General features: G+C 41.0%; 1 protein-coding gene across 1 annotated transcript in view; it reads left to right on the top strand.

Annotated features, from left to right (window-relative positions):
- slc25a48.L (solute carrier family 25 member 48 L homeolog) overlaps window positions 1–22,545 on the top strand; it is a 91,761-nt gene that overhangs the window by 40,025 nt on the left and 29,191 nt on the right. Inside the window, exon 4 of the mRNA XM_018252021.2 lies at window positions 766–899. Within this exon, the coding sequence (XP_018107510.1) occupies window positions 766–899 (134 nt within the window). The remainder of the gene's footprint in view (window positions 1–765; window positions 900–22,545) is intronic.

Genomic DNA, 22,545 nt, shown 5'->3' on the forward strand with positions numbered 1-22,545 from the left:
CGTTATGGGTATAAACCATGCTTTCATACTACAGGTTTGGAACCTATTATGCAGAATGCTCGGGACCTGTGGCTTTCTGGATAATGGATCTTTCCGTAATTTGGGTCTTCATACCTTAAGCCTACTAGAAAATCATGTAAACGTTAAATAAACCCAATAGGCTGGTTTTGCTTCTGATAAGGAATTATGTCTTAGTATGGATCAGATACAAGGTACTGCTTTATTACCACAGAGAAAAAGGAAATATTTTAGATTTGGATTATTTGTATAAAATGCAGTCCATGGAAGACTGCCTTTCCGTAATTCTGAGCTTTCTGAATAACGGGTTTCTGGATAACTATCTTATACCTGTAGTGGTTTCTGTAAAAATAAATGGAAGATAGAGTCCAGTTAAAATGGAGTATGTTTCCCCCATAAAGATGGTCTGCTGTTGTGACATTTAAAGAATGAACAAAGTTTAATGGGCAGCTCACCAGGTTAGCCCCTTCCCCATGCACAGTATACTCCAAGTACATGTTGCATTGCCAGATGAATAAGTGAAGAAGAACTGTTTGTTGTGCTGTTGGAGGTATATATATATAATATTGGCCAGTGTATGGCCTTAGCATTCTGAAAGGGCATAGGGCATTTAAAGCTTTGGGCACTGACCCACTGATGGGAGAAAGAACTAACCTGGTGGGTGCTGACATGAAGATTGTCCAGTAAAAATAAAAAAACACAGGTAGTATGATAACCTTTTCTCATTTGTATTTTTTTCTACCCTAGGGGCGTTATCCTGGGGGACAGCAACACCAATGGATGTAGTAAAAAGTCATTTTCAGGCAGATGGTGTTCATTCTACTAAATATAAAGGGGTAGCAGACTGTATTTCACAAAGTTACCAGAATGAGGGTCTTAGGGTAAGTGTATTAATCATTCATTATTCTGTTTGCATGTACAGTATATAAAACACATGTACAAGTAAATAAAACAGTGTGCCTCATTCGGAATGCAAAACATACAAATCTATATTTTCCTGAAAATTAAACAGAGCCCATCAGGTACAGAGTTTGTTCAAAGCAGGTAAATTTCCTCTAAGAAGGGTACCTCTAATCTGTAAGCATTTTATACATTAAGGGGGAAATTCATCAAGGGTCAAATATCGAGGGTTAATTAACCCTCGATATTCGACTGGGAATGAAAACCCTTCGACTTCGAATATCGAAGTCGAAGGATTTTGCGCAAAAAGTTTGATCGAACGATCGAAGGAATAATCGTTCGATCGAACGATTAAATCCTTCGGATCGAACGATTCGTAGGATTTTAATCCAACGATTGAAGGATTATCCTTCGACCAAAAAAATTTAGCCAAGCCTATGGGGACCTTCCCCATAGGCTAACATTGGGTTCGGTAGCTTTTAGGTGGCGAACTAGGGGGTTGAAGTTTTTTCTTAAAGAGACAGTACTTCGGCTATCAAATGGTCGAATAGTCGAACGATTTTTAGTCGAAGTCGTAGTCGAAGTAGCCCATTCTATGGTCGAAGTAGCCAAAAAAACACTTCGAAATTCGAAGTTTTTTTACTTCGAATCCTTCACTCGAGCTTGGTCAATGGGCCCCTTCGTGTAAAGTGAAAAGGGAGGTTATTGCTACAAATGGCTAAATTAGTGCCACTCGGCTATATAAAGTTGATCTATGGAGTCTACTATTGTTTGTTGGTCTAAATCTGAATTTTTCAGTGATATGGGGACAACAGTGAATCTCTTTGTTAAAAAGTGCAAAACTGTATGTAGCCCTGTTATGCTACTGCAAGAAATCTCGTACGTACTGATTTTCTTTCTTGTGATGCTACATAAATCCTGTGTCTCCGCTAGGGGAGAGCAGGTACACTATAATTTGGTGTGACTCGCAGGCCCAGATTTGTGGAGAAGACACCAAGGCCCAGGCCTAGGGCGGCAGGATTTTAGGGGCATGCTGCCCAACCCGTCCCATATTGGATTAGGGATGAGCAGGAGATAGGATAGTTTTTAATTTTCCTGTGCGCCAATCCCCATTGCTCCGGTCCAGATGAAAATTTGAGCGAATAAAAGAGAGGGGACGGGGGTGACGAACGACAGCGGGCCTACAGGCGCCTGGTATGTAAATCCAGCCCTGGTGACTCCACCCAGGGTCAGGACAGACTGGACTATGATTCCCCCTCCCTGGGAACTTCTCTGATCTGCAATCACACACACACCCATAGGAAAGGTTTATGGTTTTATTTGCGGTACATTGGAGCAACTTTATATACTATTTCATATGGTTTTATCTCTGAGCTGCTAGAGGGGGAACCCCCACTTATGTGGCAGTTTCTTCAGGGTCCTGAGAAGGACTCCCTTTGGCTTTCCATGCCCTGAGAGGAGCACGCTTTGCACTTCATTGCCCTGACAAGGACCCCCTTTCCTCCCGCACCCAAAATAGAGTGCACTTTTCTGCCACTAGGATTCCCTTCTGAATTTTCACACACACAGTAATATGTGGGAGCTTGCAGCACCTTGCTTTCACTCTGCTGATTCTCCCTCACAGCAGCACTTCCTTCCTGTCAGCTCACAGGGGTGGAGACTCCTCCCCCCTCCTTACACAGAACAACACAGAGGAGAGCAAGTAGACATAGTTCCCCTGCACTGTATCTGTGCACACTGTCGCTGACTTCATTTACAAGACAGTAGAAATCTCATGTTATAACACTAAACCTGGTCTTCAGGGAACTATATAGCTATTTATTGCTCGGTGCATAGATTACTGGCCTAATGTCAGTACTCATATGTCAGCAGTTGAAGGTGGCCAGTTGGAGGGCCCTGACCTGCATCCTCTGCACTGGCCTGTCCATGTTATGCAGTACATGTAGGGGCACATTTATTATGTGGTGTAAAAAAACTGTGGGATAATATACCACACATCACCAGGCTTCGCCGCATAAAAACGGCATCATTTTTTTTACGTGTTTTTCTTACAGTGTAAATAAACGGCAGTTCACATGGCGTGAAATAAAACACACCTTCATAATCTCACCATTTAATTTTACACAGCTTTTTACATTGCTTTTTCGGCGATTTTCATTTTTCATATGCCGCATAGTGTGTGATGTGCACACTAGTTATGTGTAGGTTGACCCTAAACACGTGGTGACCCGCGGGTTGACCTCCGGTTGGGCAGGCGTGGCTTGAAATTAGGCCAACCATTGCAGGTTAGGGTTGGGTGTGGGTCAGACTGGTGAAGTATACTCCTCCACTGTTATTAATAGGGAAAAATCTAAATATACAGAAAGGCCAGCATTTTTTTTTTCAAAAAAGGTGGCAACCCTATCTGGACCCCAATGGTGCCAAAATAAACAAACCATGCCGTTGGTCTGGCAAACTACACTGCCTCCAATGATAATGACAGACTAAACAATTGTTCACAGACCAAGGTGAACAGGGGGGTAAATGGGGGCAGCAGCATGAGGATTGCCCCTGATCACTATTGCACATGTCATGCATGCCATTGAGTTGAATGCCACTAGGTGGCAACAGGAACCCTCTTGATCCTGCTCTTCTTCCCTGCATACATATCAGAAAATATTATAGATAAAGTATTAATTACACTGTTAGAAATCACATTGAAGTTATTGCAACATATAAAAAAAGAACTGAAGCTGTACCCAAAGGATGCAAACCCATTCTCTAGCCACCTCACTCATCTTGTCCTGTGAACAATGGAAACATAGTCAAGGCAGTCAATTTTGACACCAGCGTTAAAGTCAACGGGCGTCCGAACAATGTTTATGCGCGGCGGTTTTGACGTGAGCGACTTTTCCAATGTGCTTCCAAAATATTTTGACCGCCGGTGAATTTTCGATGTGGTTTTGCGAATTTATTTGCCGGCGGAGATTCACCCGAATTCGCGCCTGGCAAATTTATTCGCCCATCACTATTGTCAGTGTCAGCACAATACAGCTAGTAACATCTCTGTAGTAACTCACCATGGCAACTATCTCCTCAAGTATCATTTTCATGTCATGGTCTGGTGACATTAGATAATATCTCCATGGAAATCTTAGCTGTGGCATATGTCTCTCTAGAAGTCATAGTAACGATCTCCATTTCTACATGTGTGAATCTTTCTTTCTCTTTCGTAGTGACTTTCTCAGCGCAAAATACATTGACGTCAATGTGTGTTGTTTCATAATTTTCCCTGTTGTGTAATGGTCTCATTCAATGTTCGTCCTTTTTATAGCCTTAATTGAAAATTCTTACGTGAGAAACATGGCTACACTCATTGTAACTCCCCTTACTGCGTTGACAGTGATGACATTAAAAAAAACCTACAGAAGATAATGTTAATTAGAATGTTAAGCAGGACCAATGGTTTTTGGCCTGTTAGAACACAGAGGGCTTAGAAAATCAGACCTTCTAACAACCCTAGAGACAAGTGTCATCATTCTACTTGACATTATACAGGGAACCTGTATAATGATGCACCCACAATCTAATTGACAATTTACAGGTGGAGGAAACAGGTGGATAGGGTCAAAAGGGTCTCTTTGTCAAAAGTTTCCTTCATTATTATATTCATTATTATCCTTAATGTACAGAACTGAGTCGTAGTGATGAGAGAACATTTTCAACAGGCATGGATTTGCTTTGACATTATGATTACACCATAATTATGCAGACTGGTCTGCAGGGGCACCGGGAGAAAATTCAGTGGGTTCCAGACCTGCTCGGCCCCACCAGCCCAGACCCATAGGCAGGCTGAGTGGTGCATGCAGAGATGGAGCGCTAGGGAGCCTGAATGCATTGGGTGTTAATCTACTGTGCGCTGGTGAAAGCATCATCATTGGCGGCAGGGAAGTGGAATGACCTTCTATCTGTGCCATTCTGCTATTAGTCTGGGGGTTTTTATACATGAAATTTACTCTGTGCTATTCTGCTATTAATCTGGGGTATTACAGATGGAATTTCTTCTGTGCTATTCTGGTAATAGTCTGGGGGTATTTATACATGACATTTCTTCTGTGCTATTCTGTTATTAATCTGGTGGTATTACAGATGGAATTTGTTCTGTGCCATTCTGCTGTTAATCTGGGGTATTTATACATGAAATTTCCTATGCGCTAGTCTGGGGTATTAATACATGGAATTTCCTCTGTGCCATTTTGCTATTAGTCTGGGGTAGTGATGTCTGGGCCGGCTCGATACTTGCGGGTCGGGCAGGCCTCACACCCCGCTGTCCAGGTTGCGACCTTACAAATGCCGGCTTTCGACTTCCGGGTTGAACATTTATAGACACGCTCCCGCCCCTTTTGTGACGTCATCTTCGGGGCCACACCGGTCTATAAAAGGAACCCGGAAGTCGGGCGGGATCTGGAGGGCAGGTGGCGGGACATCCCGACTCGCACATAACTAGTCTGGGGGTATGTATACATGAAATTTCCTCTATGCCATTCTGCTATTAGTCTGGGGAATTAATACATGGAATTTCCTCTGTGCCATTTTGCTATTAGTCTGGGGTAGTGATGTCCGGGCTGGCCTGATACCCACGGGTCGGGCGGGTTCAGGCTGACCTCGCACCCCCCTTTCCCAGTCGCGGGAGGGTGCAGGTTGAACTCATCTGACCGCTGTATACATGAAATTTCCTCTGTGCCATTCTGCTGTTAGTCTGGGAGTATTTATATATGAAATTTCCTCTGTGCCATTCAGCTATTAGCCTGCGGGTATTCATACAAGAAATTTCCTCTGTGCCATTCTGCTGTTAGTCTGGGAGTATTCATTCATGAAATTTCTTCTGTGCCATTCTGATATTAGTCTGCAGGTATTTATACATGAAATTTCACAGTGCTTTTTTGCTGTCGCCACGGCTATGGTTTGGTTTTCCTGAAAATTCATAGAAAACGCAATGTAAAGTGGAGCTGAAGGAGGTGTGCCAACATTTTGGTGCATCGCAATAAGCGCAACGATTTTGCTCCTTTCCCTGGCTGAACTGGGGGATAAATCTAAGGCCGGATAAGTGGAGTTTCAGAACCAATATGATACATAACTTCTTTCCTTTCAGGCAGGTGGAAATAGGCAGCTGAAATCAGCTTTTAATGATTAAAGGAGAAGGAAACCTTGTAGAAAAAAACCCCGTACCCCCCACCCCACGTAGACCCTCCCTCCCTCCCCCCCAGGCTAACTGTCCCCCCGGCATCCATCTTCCGGGTCTTCGGTAAGATCATGGAAAATATGTAATTACATCTAAATCTAATATTTTTTGCACCATTTTACAAGAATCACAAAAAATACAAACGTTAAAACTTAATAAATCTGCACTTTAGAGTGACAAGTATTCTTTGTTCTTATTGGTTGAATTGTATTGACCAGTAACTCACCTTTAAATATCTCTATAGAGTTATTTAGTTAGACTGAGTTCTTATGCTACCTGAAATGTGAAAGTTTATTCTGCATTGCATCTCTATGAATAAATCATGTTGGTTTTACCAGTCTAGTGGTAGGGTGCTTTGAATGTGTGCCTGTACGATGGTTTTATAGTACAGCTTTGCAGGGTCTGACTGAGTCAGTGGGAAACTGGAAGTTCAGGATGTTCAATTACTGTGGCAATGGGTGACAAAAAAAAATCTTCTAGATTTGAGGTGGCATGAGACTCTGATGGTGGGGAAAAACGAGTTCCAGAGAAAGATATTGAAAGGGCACCTGTTGGGTAAAAATGTTATCCCCAACCAGGTGGGGGCTAATAGAGCCTGCATTTCAGTTGGGGATAACAGTAGTTTTTTTAAAAGAAAATGCCCCCGGCCAGTGCTACGCTACCCGCACGGGGAGGGAGCTCCCGGTACGAGCATCCATGTCCATTCACTCTCATGCGCATAATGTGTATGTGACATCACACGCATGCGCATAATGAGCAATTAGGGCCAGCATTCTTATTACCTTACAATTCTGTAACCAGATAAAAAAAATGACGGAGTGTGATAAATATTGCACTGATTGTATAGCCACTGTATAACTGAGTATATCAGCATTCTAAATATGTCTGGCATCTTGAACATTGGATTTGATTATGTGTACTATGTTTCCTTTAGGCCACATAGCTATAATTAGATGAGATAAACAGGGTTTAGAAAATATATACGCCTTTCCTGCTAATCATGATTTTAAAGAAGCATTGAAGCAAGGAGGGTCACATATCAGTTTAATTGATCACATCTACTGTACGTTCCTGCCACTGGGAATAGTGGTACTAATAGACTCTGTACTAGCAGATATGGGACCTGTTATCCAGAATGTGTGGGACCTGGGATTTTCCGGATAAGGGATCTATCATCTATGTATAATCTATCTATATCTCTAGCTTTCTATCTGTCTGTAATCTATATCTATCATCTATCTATCGATCTATCCATCATCTAGCTATCTATCTGTGACCCCAGTAAATATGAGGTCACCTTTTCGTTAATACATCGGCATATATATATATCATCATACGATATCCTAGTTCAGGGATCCCCAACCTTTTCAACCCCGTGAGCAACATTGAGAAGTAAAAGGAGTTGGGGAGCAACACTAGCATGAAAAATATTCTTGGGCTGCCATATAAGTGTTGTGATTGGTCATTTGGTAGCCCCCCCTGGATTGTCAACCTACATAGAGGCTCTATTTGGCAGTGCACCTGGTTTTTATACAACCAAAACTTGCCTCCAAGCCTGAAATTCATAAATAAGCATCTGCTTTGAGGTCACTGGGAGCAACATCCAAGGGGTTGGAGAGCAACATTTTGCTCACGAGCTACTGGTTGGGGATCACTGTCCTAGTTCTATACATGTGCGTTTATGTATTCACACTCTCACCAATAGCGGGCGCTCATAACCCCACACCATGAAGGAGTGGAGACACCGAGAGCTGTTTTTCTGTCAGTTGACAAGAAGCAGTAATCTAGTAACATTGGCTCTGTGTCTCATTTTCTTTAACAGGTATGTTTAGCCCAAAAATGTGTTTGTACAATATGCTCATGTAAAGAATAGATCCATGTTAGAGGCAGTCAGTGCCTTGAAATGCTTTCATATGTCATTTGTTTCATACATGTTGCCTTAACATGGTAATCACGTAACATGGTATCTGTAGAGTTACAAAATGGCTGATGCAACACTTTCCATGCTTGTTTAGGTACATGGATGCTTATGTATATTCTCAGATTTGTATTCTCAGATGTATATTCTGAAAACTGTTACCAGTAAGGCTGTTGATATTTAAAGAGACTGACTGGCTGGGCCATTTTGTCTGTTAGGAAAGCATCAACAGCATCAGCCTGTTTTTCTCCCTCTGTTGAAGGTTATATATTAAACATTTAACTGATCTACCGCTGCAACCTATACTGCAACCTAGTTAGATTTCAATAATATCCTATGGTCCATGTTACATTTCTGTGAGGTCAAGTAAACTTGTATGTGTAAATACTGCACCATTGTTATGGTGTGAGACTGACATTTGTCAGTAAAGTAGGAGAATTTAAGCACAAATAAAATGTTGTTAAGTTGTTAGCGTCTTTGAGAAAGCATGATGTAAAATACAACATAGGTCAGATGATTGTGTGACATATGAGTTGTAAAGGACAAGAAATGACAGAACAAAGAGTATGTTAACTATGTAATAGTTATATTAGGCAGGAAGCAGCAACCCAGTAATGTTAGCTCTCCATCTCTACTTGTTTTTTTTTAACAGACTCACTGTTGCTAGGGTAACACTGTGGGCTCGTCTGGAATCAGCACTACCTGCTGGTGAAGTGCTGATCTGCTAAACTGAGGGACAACAAACCAAAGACCGAAAGCATAGTATGCAGAAAGGACAATCTTTGTTGCAGCGCTGGGGAAGAAGTCAGTATGGCAGCAAACAGTGAGAGGAGGAGCCTGGTGTACATTGGGAAGAGCCTGCTCACCATGCCAGCACAGAAATTTCTCCAGATTGCCCAGAATATTGGTCCAGTACTGGATACAGATGCATCACAGCTTGAGGTGAGAAGACTGTTAAATGCATGCTATATGAGGAATCCGCATCGTATGCAAGAATTGATGAGGACATGGGCTGTATACCAGGTCTACAGATGTTACTGAACCTTAAATATGACAGTACAAAAGGTCTGCACATCAATACCAAAACCTTTGTTCAGGGAAGTGAAGGACTACATTCAAGACCACCAAGGGATGGATAGTTAAATCAGAGTCACCATATGCTGCCCCTGTTCTATGCGTTCACAAGAAGGATGGCTTACTGCGGTTATGTATAGAATAAAACCAGAACCAGAGAACCATTCCTGATCGCCATCCACTGCCTAGAATTCAGGACTTTATGATAGACACTTTGGGAGGCAATAACTGGTTTAGCATTCTAGATCAAGGAATTGCTTGCCACCAAGGATTCATGACTGCGGAGTCCAGACACCATACTGCGTTTGTTTCCCCTTGGGGCTTGTATGAGTGGGCACGTTGAAGGGATCAGTAATGTTCCAAAAGTACTTCAAAAGCATGGTGTGATATTAAGGCCACAAAAATGTGAACTGTTTTAAAATAAATCAAGAAAGGTATTTAGGTCAACTAGTAGCAGCAGCAGCAGCAGCAGCAGCAGCAGCACCAGCAGCAGGAATAAAAAGTGTCACAAAGGATATTGAGGCCTTAAAAGCCTTAAATGAGAAGATTCCTCAGACAGGCTGGTGATGTGCAAAGATTGTTGGGGTTTCTCAGTTGCTATCGCAGCTATATTCAAGACTTCTCATGAATTGCTAGACCAATTTTTGAGCTTTTGCAAATGCCAGCATCAGACCAGTTCCAACGTTTCACAGCTAGAGGAGCCCGGTAGCAATCCAGAACTGCAGCCCTGTGGACAATCACATAGCAGGAGGCATTAGATCAGCTTGTCCACATACTTACCAGTCCCAGCCTACCCTGACTTCAATCTCCCATTGATAGTTCACACTAATGCCTCAGATTAGGGGCTTGGTGCAGTCCTATATTAGCATCAAGATGGGAAGCTACGAGTAATAGGATATAGTTCCCGTATATTAGCTTCCGCAGAAAAGAACTACAGGCTACATAGTGGGAATCTTGAGTTTTGGCTTTGAGAAAGAGTGTGTGCGAGAAGTTCAGAGATTACCTGTATTACGCACCCAATTCACTCATATTAACTGGTGTCACATATCTTTCTATTCTATAATAGTACTATCTTTACACTGTGTATGACATGGAGTATAAAAGTGAACAATAGACTAAGGGTAATCTAATCAAACTCAAGCCCCATCCATAAAGCTCAAATTCTGCTGAAAATAATCAACCGTGCCCTTGGCCAAACCGTAGCCCTACCTTAGGATAATTTTGGAATGACTTTTATACTTGTAAATTTAAGATATGGTTATTTTATTTTCCAAGACACACATACACACACACACACACACATATATATATATATATATATGTAATCAGTCCAACAGGGTCGCACACATCAGTGGTTAAAACTTAGCATTTATTGAAAACGCTTAAAATAATTCCAGCATAGGTATAGGCATATACACTTATCTGTACAGAGTGAGCATCAATCGGCAACGTTTCTGGGGCATCCAGTCCCCTTTCTCAAGCCTCTCCCCTCTGTATAGTCTTGAAAAGAATTTTAAACAGAATTGCGTCCATGTTGACGCGCTTTACAGCGTATGGGCGGAAATGACGCACAGTCCCCTTGGTTACACGCGGCATTCGGTCGCGCGCATTCAAGGGAAGTGGCGTCAAATTGCGTACACCCAAAGAGAGCAGCGTCAAATTGCGCGCTCATAAGAAAAGGGATATCAAGTAGCGCATTCGCAAAAAGAAGCAACATACTTCAAGCCCCTAAGAGCTCTCATAGCAACCATGAAAAATTTGCATATAGTTAAAATGTACCCAAATATGAAAAAACTTATGTTCTGCAGGTAGATATAAATAGTTAACATAAAGATTAACACATAACATCATGTATATCTGCATGTATATCAAACTTTGGATATTTGTGGATACTTTGCATATTAATGATTTTCACAGAAATAGATGTAAATCAAAATCTCGATTGAGTCCCTTTGGAGAGAGGGTCCTCAACCTATAGATCCATTGAACCTCAGTTCTTTTCAATATTAAATTGCGATCACCACCACGTTTTGGAGGAGGTATATGCTGAATCACTCTGTATCTGAGATCATCTGCAGTATGTCCAACTTCAACACAGTGTCTCGAAACAGGTAAAGACTTATTTTTAGTGTTAATGGTTGACCTATGCTGGGAGAACCTATCCCTGACCTTCTGGGTGGTTTCCCCAACATAGATCAAACCACATGGACAGACAAGCATATACACAACAAAGTTCGTATCACATGTATTAAACCCCTTGATTTTATAGGTTCGACTGTTATCTGAATCCCCGAACTCAGGACCCACTAATACATATTTACATTGTGTGCAGCCCTTACATTTAAACATACCCTCCCTTCTAGGGCCAAGGAATGTTTCTCTCCTGGGGGTAGAGCGAACATCTGCTTTTACCATCCTGTTACCTATAGTTGTATTCCGTCGATAGGACATTAGTGGCATTTGTTGAAATTCTTTAACAGAAGGATAGGCCTCCCTCAGAAGATGCCAGTGTTTATTCAGGATCCTGTTACAATTATTGCTACATTCATTATACTGTGAAACAAAAGTAACTCTTTTCTGGTTAATCTGATTATCCTCTCGCTGTCTCGTAAAGCCTAAGTTTCTAGACTGAACTTTACCTTTATTTCTCTCTATCACCTCCTTTGGATATCCTCTTTGTAGAAACTTTTTTTCCATATTTTCCAAATCTTTCTCGCGAGTGTTTGGATCACTTGTTATCCTGTATATTCTAGAGAACTGACTAATGGGAATCGATTTCTTTACCCCCGGGGGATGATGGCTGTCATAGTCTAGTAGCTGGTTCCGATCAGTCGGCTTTGTATAAATCTGATGTTAAATCCAATATCTGAGCGTGAGACTAAAACATCAAGGAATGCTATTTCTTGCAAATTTTCAGTCATAGTGAACTTTATATTTACATGGGCTCCATTAAGTACATCCAGGAAGGCGGACAGAGACTCCAGGTCACCTCGCCATAGAAGGAACACGTCATCGATGTACCTCCACCAAGCCACACAGTGGCTGGCGAAGAGCACATTCCGATAGACGTGTCCCTCCTCAAACCAGCTCATAAATGAGTTGGCATATGCCGGGGCGACCTTGGAGCCCATGGCCGTCCCCCGGGTCTGTAAATAATATTTGTCCCGAAATCTAAAGTAATTTCTGTTTAATATGAATCTCAGTAATTCAATAAAAAAGTCAATCTCACGCTCAGAATATTGAACACTCCCTTGTAATAGATATTTAACTGATTTCAAACCTTCATCGTGGGGGATAGATGTATATAAACTTGCCACGTCTAACGTGGCAAGTCTAACCTCTTCACCCACACACTGTATACCAGAAAGCTTCTCAAGAAAATCACCCGTATCACGGATAAAAGATTTCGTCTGTTTAATTAAAGGAGTAAGTACTTTATCCAATACTTCCGCAGCTTTGCTGGTTAAGGACCCTATACCCGCCACAATCGGTCTACCGGGCGGGTTAATAGGGTCCTTATGAATTTTGGGTAGTACGTAGATTAGAGGAACAATAGGGAATTGTATCGTCATATATTTTCTGGAGGATTCAGTAATAGTTAAATTTTGTACACCATCCAGCAACAATTTATCAAATTCTCTTTTGAAGCTTTCTGTCGGGTCACCCTTCAGAACCATATACACTGTATCATCTGACAATTGGCGTAATATCTCGTTAACATACATCTCTGTGTCCAACACAACGATGGCTCCCCCCTCCCACCCTTTTGTTTCACAGTATAATGAATGTAGCAATAATTGTAACAGGATCCTGAATAAACACTGGCATCTTCTGAGGGAGGCCTATCCTTCTGTTAAAGAATTTCAACAAATGCCACTAATGTCCTATCGACGGAATACAACTATAGGTAACAGGATGGTAAAAGCAGATGTTCGCTCTACCCCCAGGAGAGAAACATTCCTTGGCCCTAGAAGGGAGGGTATGTTTAAATGTAAGGGCTGCACACAATGTAAATATGTATTAGTGGGTCCTGAGGTCGGGGATTCAGATAACAGTCGAACCTATAAAATCAAGGGGTTTAATACATGTGATACGAACTTTGTTGTGTATATGCTTGTCTGTCCATGTGGTTTGATCTATGTTGGGGAAACCACCCAGAAGGTCAGGGATAGGTTCTCCCAGCATAGGTCAACCATTAACACTAAAAATAAGTCTTTACCTGTTTCGAGACACTGTGTTGAAGTTGGACATACTGCAGATGATCTCAGATACAGAGTGATTCAGCATATACCTCCTCCAAAACGTGGTGGTGATCGCAATTTAATATTGAAAAGAACTGAGGTTCAATGGATCTATAGGTTGAGGACCCTCTCTCCAAAGGGACTCAATCGAGATTTTGATTTACATCTATTTCTGTGAAAATCATTAATATGCAAAGTATCCACAAATATCCAAAGTTTGATATACATGCAGATATACATGATGTTATGTGTTAATCTTTATGTTAACTATTTATATCTACCTGCAGAACATAAGTTTTTTCATATTTGGGTACATTTTAACTATATGCAAATTTTTCATGGTTGCTATGAGAGCTCTTAGGGGCTTGAAGTATGTTGCTTCTTTTTGCGAATGCGCTACTTGATATCCCTTTTCTTATGAGCGCGCAATTTGACGCTGCTCTCTTTGGGTGTACGCAATTTGACGCCACTTCCCTTGAATGCGCGCGACCGAATGCCGCGTGTAACCAAGGGGACTGTGCGTCATTTCCGCCCATACGCTGTAAAGCGCGTCAACATGGACGCAATTCTGTTTAAAATTCTTTTCAAGACTATACAGAGGGGAGAGGCTTGAGAAAGGGGACTGGATGCCCCCGAAACGTTGCCGATTGATGCTCACTCTGTACAGATAAGTGTATATGCCTATACCTATGCTGGAATTATTTTAAGCGTTTTCAATAAATGCTAAGTTTTAACCACTGATGTGTGCGACCCTGTTGGACTGATTGTATGCTGTTTGGCGGAGTGACTCTTCCGCAGTTTGGGTCTGGGCACCATTGAAGAAAGTTATATAAGAATAATTAACCAATTTACAGATGGATTGATTGTGCAACACAAAAGTTGGAAAATTATATATATATATAATCATTGGATAAGGACCCGCACTCCGATATTTCGTGAAAAAAGATTTTTTTATTTTAACTTGTGCATCCAACGTTTCGGCCCATGTCTGGGCCTTTATCAAGGATAAAATACAAGTGTTAGTAGGTGCATATTTATACACATGGCCCAACCCAAAAGGGGCGCTTAATCATGACGTCATACATGTGAGACAAAACTCATTAGAATAATTGGTTTAGTGAACATAATATAGTGAATAAAGTGCCCCCTGTTGTAAAACATTTTCGCTGCTTAGTGAATTTGCCCTTAAGTCCACACTATTAATCTTAGAACTATGTAGGGGTAGAACGTAGACTTACCAGTTGCATTCTGTTTAACACAGTCTGGAATTACATCTGGTTGAGATTCTGAATCTAGAAAGAAAAAAAAAGATAAAATGCAGTGAAGCCAAATGATACTAACAGCTGACTTTTCCTTTAATTAATATTTAAATGTAGGTCACGTCAGATCTAACCATTATTAGTCTTACCAGGACCTAAACTTCATTTTGTATTCTTAACATTATGATGATGTATTGGAAATCCATTAGTATCAATAAGATAAATGAAAAGTAAAGAAATAATATACAAAAGTTTGCAAGACATGTTGTCTGTCTGGTTGTCTTGTGTTAAATGAACTGAGGTTGTGTTGTTTGGAAGTGAATCACCTGGCCATTATGACAACTCCAGGAAAACCCCAGGTCGTCAGCTTTCTGGATAGGAGGTCCCATACTTGTATTACTGACTGAAAAAATTAGTAATGCAATAATTTGTAGCATTTTCCAAGCCACGTTGTAAAAGAAATGCATTTGAGTTGTCCCCATGACTTAGGAGTATGTTTGTTAAATTTAAAATTTTCAAGATTAAACAATGTGCTCAACAAAAATTGCAATTCTAACCTGTGTTTTTTAATAATAAATAAGGTAAAATCGGGTATTAGAGTTTGGTCGTGGTTTATTTATTTAAAAAATTAGATAAATTTGGATTTTAGTGAGTAAACCCACCTCCTATGTATATTCACGGCAAAGAAAGCCCCCTGTTGGAATTAATAAACAAAACAGAACAGGGGAGAAGGATGGAATGGGACGGCCTTATCCCATGGTGCATCATTAGCATCAGAAGAATGGTTTAGGACCATAAATATTTGCAGTAGGTTCTGGGTACATATAATTTTACAGTGATTTCAATGCATCTGCCACAAGATATTGGTAGATATCATGCACCAAGACATATTGGTAGATAGCACGTACCACAAGGTATTGGTAGATAGCACGTACCACAAGGTATTGGTAGATAGCACGTACCACAAGGTATTGGTAGATGGCACGTACTACAAGGCATTGGTAGATAGCACGAACCACAAGGTATTGGTAGATGGCACGTACCACAAGGTATTGGTAGATGGCACGTACCACAAGGTATTGGTAGATGGCACGTACCACAAGGTATAATCTACTTTGCTACAGCATTTGATACAGTAACACACAGAAAGTTACTGGTTAAATTAAGGAATTTGGTCTGGAACATAATATTTGTACTTGAATAGAGATCTGGCTAAGAGATAGACTACAGAGAGTGGTGGTAAATGAAACATTTTCTAATTGAACTAGTGTTTTTAGTGAAGTACCACAGGGCTCTATACTTGTTCCTTTGCTTTTCAGCTTGTTTATTAGGGCAGAGACAGATGAGAAGAATCGGGGAGATTAGTCGCCCCGCGACAAATCCCCTTTTCTTTGCGCGACTAATCTCCCGAACTGCCTCCCTGCCGGCTAGAATCTAAATCGCCGGAGGGATGGCACACAAAGTGCTTCATTTTCCGAAGTCGCCAAAGTTTCCTCGTGAGGCAACTTCGTGCAACTAAATCTCCCCGAATCATCTGTCTCTGCCCTTAATGACCTGGGGGTGGGCATTGTTGATGATAAATACAATGTGTAGAACTATAAGTTCCATGCAGGATGCTGCAGAGTGATTTTAATTGTAAAACTGGGCAGAAAACTAGAAAATGAGGTTCAATTTTAATTAACGCCAGGTTATGCGTTATGTGAGTTACATACATAGTCATAGGCTCAGAAAGTCACACAAATAATTTGCTTTATGAACTTTACACAACTTGGTCATCTCTGTCACTGAACACAGGTTACTAATTGTTGGCTTGTTAGCAGCTAGGTCATGCAAGGACAAAGACAGGCCTCTTCTTCTACACTTAAATTCCCCAGCAACAATATGTTATTCAGTAACTACTTATGCACTGACATTACTGTCTAAGGTTTGTCAAGGTTATATTTTGATTATAGGTAGGGATGCACCAAATCCACTATTTTGGATTCGGCCGAACCCCCGAATCCTTTGCACAGTCTTACCCCTGAATTGTGTCCCCTTTAGAAATACTGACTGCACATGCAGAGTCAGCACAGCAGAGCTCATGGCCGCCATCTTATTGGCGCATGCACAGTTGGAGCAGTCTTCCTCTTTGTACTGAAAGTGCCGGAAATTGCCAAAGAGGGCCAGAAGAAATCCGAAGATCTAGAAGATGGTGCCCACTAGCTCCACTGTGCTTACTCTGCTAGTTGAGAAATATTTTAGGGACATTTTCAGGGCTATTAAGGTATGTGAGGGGAAGCAGGTTAGTAGTAATAGTTTGGAGCGGATAGGCAGGGGTACCCATTTTAGATACAGCAGAATCTGTACTTTCCAAAAATGTATGGTTTTGGGGGGGCAACTTATTTTTTTGTTTTTTTACCCCACAAAAAATGCAGTCAATGTGTTGGATTTTTCATTAGCTGAAGTTACCTACAGTACTATTTGTATGTGCTAACTTCATTTTGGGGCCTCTAAATGCCAGATACTTTGGTAAACCTATGCACAATGGCCACCAAACTGTTTGGAGGACCCCTGGCAATCATATTGAGCAATACGATGCTGGAAAATTTAAGCTTTGAGGCAATTTTCAGGTATTTCACCAAAACCACCAGCATTGCGACTCTTTAGTTTGGAGCAGAAAGGCATAGGTACTCATTTTAGTTTCGGCAGAATGTGTTTTTTCCATAAATATATGGTTTTGTGGGTAAACATATTTCTGTGTTTTTACCCCACAAAAATGCAGTCAATGTATTGATTTTTCATTAGCTGAAGTGACCTACAATGAGCATCAAATTGTTTGGAGGACCCCATGCAATCATATTTAGGGTGCTTTTTTTTATGGTATGTAATGATACAATCATATTTAGGGTGCTTTTTTTATGGTGTGTAATGATACAATCATATTTAGGGTGCTTTTTCATGGTGCGGTATGATACATGGGTGATATGATGCTGGAAAGTTGAAGCTTTGTGGCAATTTTCAGGTATTTCACCAAAACTGCTAATTTTGGGAAAGCCTCGTGACTCAGCCGTTTGGAGCAGAAAGGCATGGGTACCCATTTTAGATTTGGCAGAATGTTTACTTTCTAAAAATATATGGTTTTGGGGGTAAACTTATTTTTCTGTGTTTTTTACACCACCAAAAATGCAATCAATACGTTGATTTTTCATTAGCTAAATTTATCCACAGGATTATTTGTAAAGCTAACTTTACTTTATTATGCCAGATAGTTTGGTAAACCTTTGCACAATGGGCAATAAACTGTTTTGAGGACCCCTGACAATCCTATTTATGGTGCTTTTCCATGGTACCTAATGATACATGGGCGATACGATGCTGGAAAGTTGAAGCTTTGAGGCAATTTTTATGTTTTTCACTATAACCACCGAATTTGGGAAATTTTGCTCAGTTCAGACAATCTTTGATCTTTGGTAGTTAGGAGTACAGAGACAGAGTTACCCTTTTTGGAATCAACAGAATGTGTACATTTCAAAAATATATTGTTTTCTGTGGTAAACCTACTCTTTCAGGATTTTTTGGTTTTGGAATCCAAAGTATGCTGATTTCTGACTTCCTGCTTTCAAAATTAGGTAATGTACTACTGGGAGTTTTTGCTGTGCAGAAGTAATAAATCTCCCTAAAAATTTACATATCTCATATTGGCATGTTCGAGAGACATGAGGCTTTCCAAATCAGGTGGATTTTCATGCTTCAAATTAAATATTTGGGATTGTTCATCTTAAAATTACATTTTAGTATGTAGACAATGCTAATCTGATACAATTTGCAATTGGTGTTTATTTTTTTTTATAATTTTGGTTTTTGAGTTAAGTTATTTATTTAACAGCTGTCTGGTTTGCAATTTCAGTAATCTGGTTGCTAGGGTCCAATACCCTAGCAACCATGCATTGATTTGAATAACAGACTTGAATTTGAATAGCAGAGGGTCTGAATAGAAAGATGAGAAGTAGCAATAACAATACATTTGTAGCCTTACAGAGCATTTGTTGTTCAGAAGGGGTCAGTGAGCCCCATATAAAAGCTGGAGAGAGCCAGAAGGCAAATAATGCAAAAACTATTTAAAGTAAAACATGAACGGCAATTGAAAAGTTGTTTAGAGTTAGCCTTCTTATAACATACTAAAAGTTAACTTAAATATAAGACTGCCTGTATTTGACAGGGCTATATTCATTATGGACAGACTGGGACACGCAAACATCCAATCTCAACTTTTGCCCACACACTAAAGTGTGTGTCATATAGTCACTCAAGTGTGCGTGGCAAGTACTACATATAGGGTTGTGGTCGACTCTCAGAACTTTTCTTTGAGCTGAATCCAGTGCAAGGCAGAAGCTGCTCTCATGTCTCAAATGCTCTGTAAATGAGCACTAAGGGTACAGGTTTAGCGCCCCTTATTGTTTTATCCCTTGCAGCTAAATCACTCCTGCAGTCTCCTGAGGTGGACATCAGCGTGCAACAAACTGTTTTTCTTTTGGCCAGGTTACCAAACTCAGCTCAATTAGGCAGAGGTTTTTCTAACCTGCCTGTATAGTTTTTTTTTTTTAAACTTCTCTTTATTTTTCACGGTAAATCTCCATACAAAATAAAGGCATATATCGTACATTACAATCGTATTGTCACATCACAAAATGTCATAAGATACAGCAGTATCACATGTACAATCAATATCTGAGAATACAGTACAACTATTAACTAGGTCAACTAGATCATTTAGAGCAACCAGGTCACCAGGTATGTCCGCCAATTACATAGTGTGGTCAAATCAACTCAGAGTTACACAACCCTCCAGAGTCATGAGGTAGCCCGTGGGGCCGGGTGTCGGAAAGACTGCCAGACAGACCATATTTTATCGAACTTCAAGTAATTGTGTTCGTTCTTGGCTGCCATCAACTCCATACTAGCCCTGTGATCAATCTAGCAGACCAGCAGTTTTCCAGTTCTTAGCAATCAAAAGCGTCGTTGCATTAAAAATATGGAACAAGAACTTCTTCTGGAATTTAGTGACCGCATCTGGCAGGTTCAGCAATAAGGCAGCATCCAGTGTGTGTGGGACCCCAAATTGTAAATCAACATTTATCAGGGCGAAAACATTGTTCCATAGGTCAACTACCAAAGGACAGGACCACCACAAGTGCACTAATGTCCCATGATGCCCACAGCCCCTCCAACACAAAGGGGAATACATCCCCGACATTTTGTTTAACTTTACTGGCGTGAGGTGCCATCTATAAAGCAGTTTTTTATAAGCTTCAATATGGTTAGTACACCTAGTAGCACCAACGAGGGTTAGCTGAATTTCCTGCCAACGATCAGGTGTAAATTCTACATTGAGTTCTTGTTCCCATTTAATAATATGGGGATGTTTATGGTCTGGTGGCAGAGTAAGTAGAAATTTGTCTGCCTGTATAGTTTAATGGAAGAACAGCCAAGCAGACAGTACTGCTGGAAGGTTCAAGGAGAAAATATGGAAGGCTCAGTTTTATTACATAATATATACTCATGCGCTCCACTCTGGCCAGCTGCTTTCCCTGTCTCTAGCAGTTCCAGAATGGCCGCCACCCCCTTACTTCCTCCTGGCAGTGGCGTAACTACTGGGGTAGCAGGGGGTGCGATTGGGCCAGGGCCCGCACCCCCTCAGGGCCCCCCGGCAGCTCGTGCGCCACTGTGTTCTTAGGTAAATGCGGCTTTTTCCGGGCGTACGGATAGCACTGCAGTTTGCTATTTCAGTAATCTGGTTGCTGGGGTCCAAATTACCCTAGCAACCATGAATTGCTTTGAATAAGAGACTGGAATAAAATTAGAGAGGGCCTGAATAGAAAGATGAGTAATAAAAAGTAGCAAAAACTATAAATGTGTAGCCTTACAGAGGATTTGTTTTTAGATGAGGCCAGTGACCCCCCATTTGAAAGCTGAAAAGAGTCAGAAGAAGAAGGAAAATAATTCAAAACCTATAAATGAAAAGTTGCCATTCTATAACATAATAAAAGTTAACTTAACCACCCCTTTAAATACATGAACATAGGGCAGACAGAGTATGACATACCGAAAGCATAGGGCAGGCAGAATAGGGCAAGCAGAGTATGGCAGCCACAAGGAGCATAGGGCAGGCAGAGTATGACACACACAAGGAGCATAGGGCAGGTAGAGTATGGTAACCCAAGGAGCACAGGGCAGGCAGAGTATGGCACACTCAGTAAGCATAGAGCAAGCAGAGTATGGCACACACAAGGAGCATAGGGCAGGTAGAAAATGACACACACAAGGAGCATAGGGCAGGCAGAGTATGGTAACCCAAGGAGCACAGGGCAGGCAGAGTATGGCACACTCAGTAAGCATAGAGCAAGCAGAGTATGGCACACACAAGGAGCATAGGGCAGGCAGAGAATGGCACACACAGGGAGCATATGGCCGACAGAGAAGGGCACACACAGGCAGAGCAGGGCACACACAGGGAACATAGGGAAGACAGAACAGAGCAGGAGACAGGGAAACCTATTAGGACCACTCTAATGTATGCTACATACAGTGACACAGTGCTGGTGCCCATCAGCAATGTGGGCAGATTCATTCTGGGCCTCAGAGTACTTGGCTTTTGGGTGTGAACAATAGACATGTTACAAGTGTGAACAATGCAAAGGGATTACATGTGTGAACAATACAGGGCATTACAGTCTAAATTTGAGACAGAAACAATGTAGGGCTAGGTAATCTCTGTAGTGATACCTATTAAAGTTTACACATGGTAAGCAGACACAGCAGGCAGACTTTAATGTGGGGGCCACACAAACGGGCGGGGGGGTTGCGGGCTGCGGGCCACCAGTTGGACAGCACTGCTGTATGTGAATGTATTATACTGTATGTTAGAGATCATTTGGCCCTTAATGGGCATTTTACTGTTTTTATTAAAGTGGACCTGTCACCCAGAAATAAAAAGCTGTATAATAAATGTCCTTTTCAAATTAAACATAAAATCAAAATTCTTTATATTATTAAAGCATTCATAGCTGTTGTAAGCGCATTAAAATATCTCAGCTGTCAATCAAATATTGCCTGACCCTCCGAGGCAGGGCAGGCAATTGCTTTCACTTTCAGCACTTACTACATGTCACTGCTCCTCCCTACATTCCCCCAGTACTCCTGACCATTTAATTGTGTAACCAGGGCATGAGGATGGACATCAGGTCCCCAGTTCTGCTGCACAAACAAGATTCTGAGATGATGCACGACTTGTCTTAATAACAGTGTCCACAAAATGGCTGCTGCCTACTTGCTATAATTATGAATTCCCAGACTGATGGAAACAAGATTCAAAAATGTATACAGTGTAATTAAAGTTCATTTTGCTTGACTAACATGATAAAATAGAATTTGGAATAATTTTTTGGAGTGATGGGTCCCCTTAAAGCACTTTGGAGTATATTTATGAACTTTTCCATTTTGAATTTCCATTATGCCATTTATGCTGCACTTAAGAGTGGGGAAGAGTGTTCAGGATACTCCATTACTCCATTACACTCTTCAGGCTGGAAGCTGCTGGGCACAACATTATCAAATTAACTGTTTTTCATTAGTTCTCTTATTCTTATGCAGTTCTGATGAGTGTTTTCAAAATATCTTATTTTTTTGTATTCTTAGAACCCTACAATACTGTAAGTATCTTATCTAAAAAATGAGAGACTGTGATAAATAATGCCCTGATTGCATAGCCAATGTATAACTGTGTATAACAGCATGTTACATATGTCTGGCATCTTAAAACTTGCATTCGAGCTTGTGTGCTATGTTTCCTTTAGGCCACATACCGTAGCTATAATTAGATGAGATAAACAGGGTTTAGAAAATGTTTACGCCTTTCCTGCCAATCATGATTTTAAG

This window comes from Xenopus laevis, chromosome 3L (assembly GCF_017654675.1).
Source record: "Xenopus laevis strain J_2021 chromosome 3L, Xenopus_laevis_v10.1, whole genome shotgun sequence".
Taxonomy (NCBI): Eukaryota; Metazoa; Chordata; class Amphibia; order Anura; family Pipidae; genus Xenopus; species Xenopus laevis.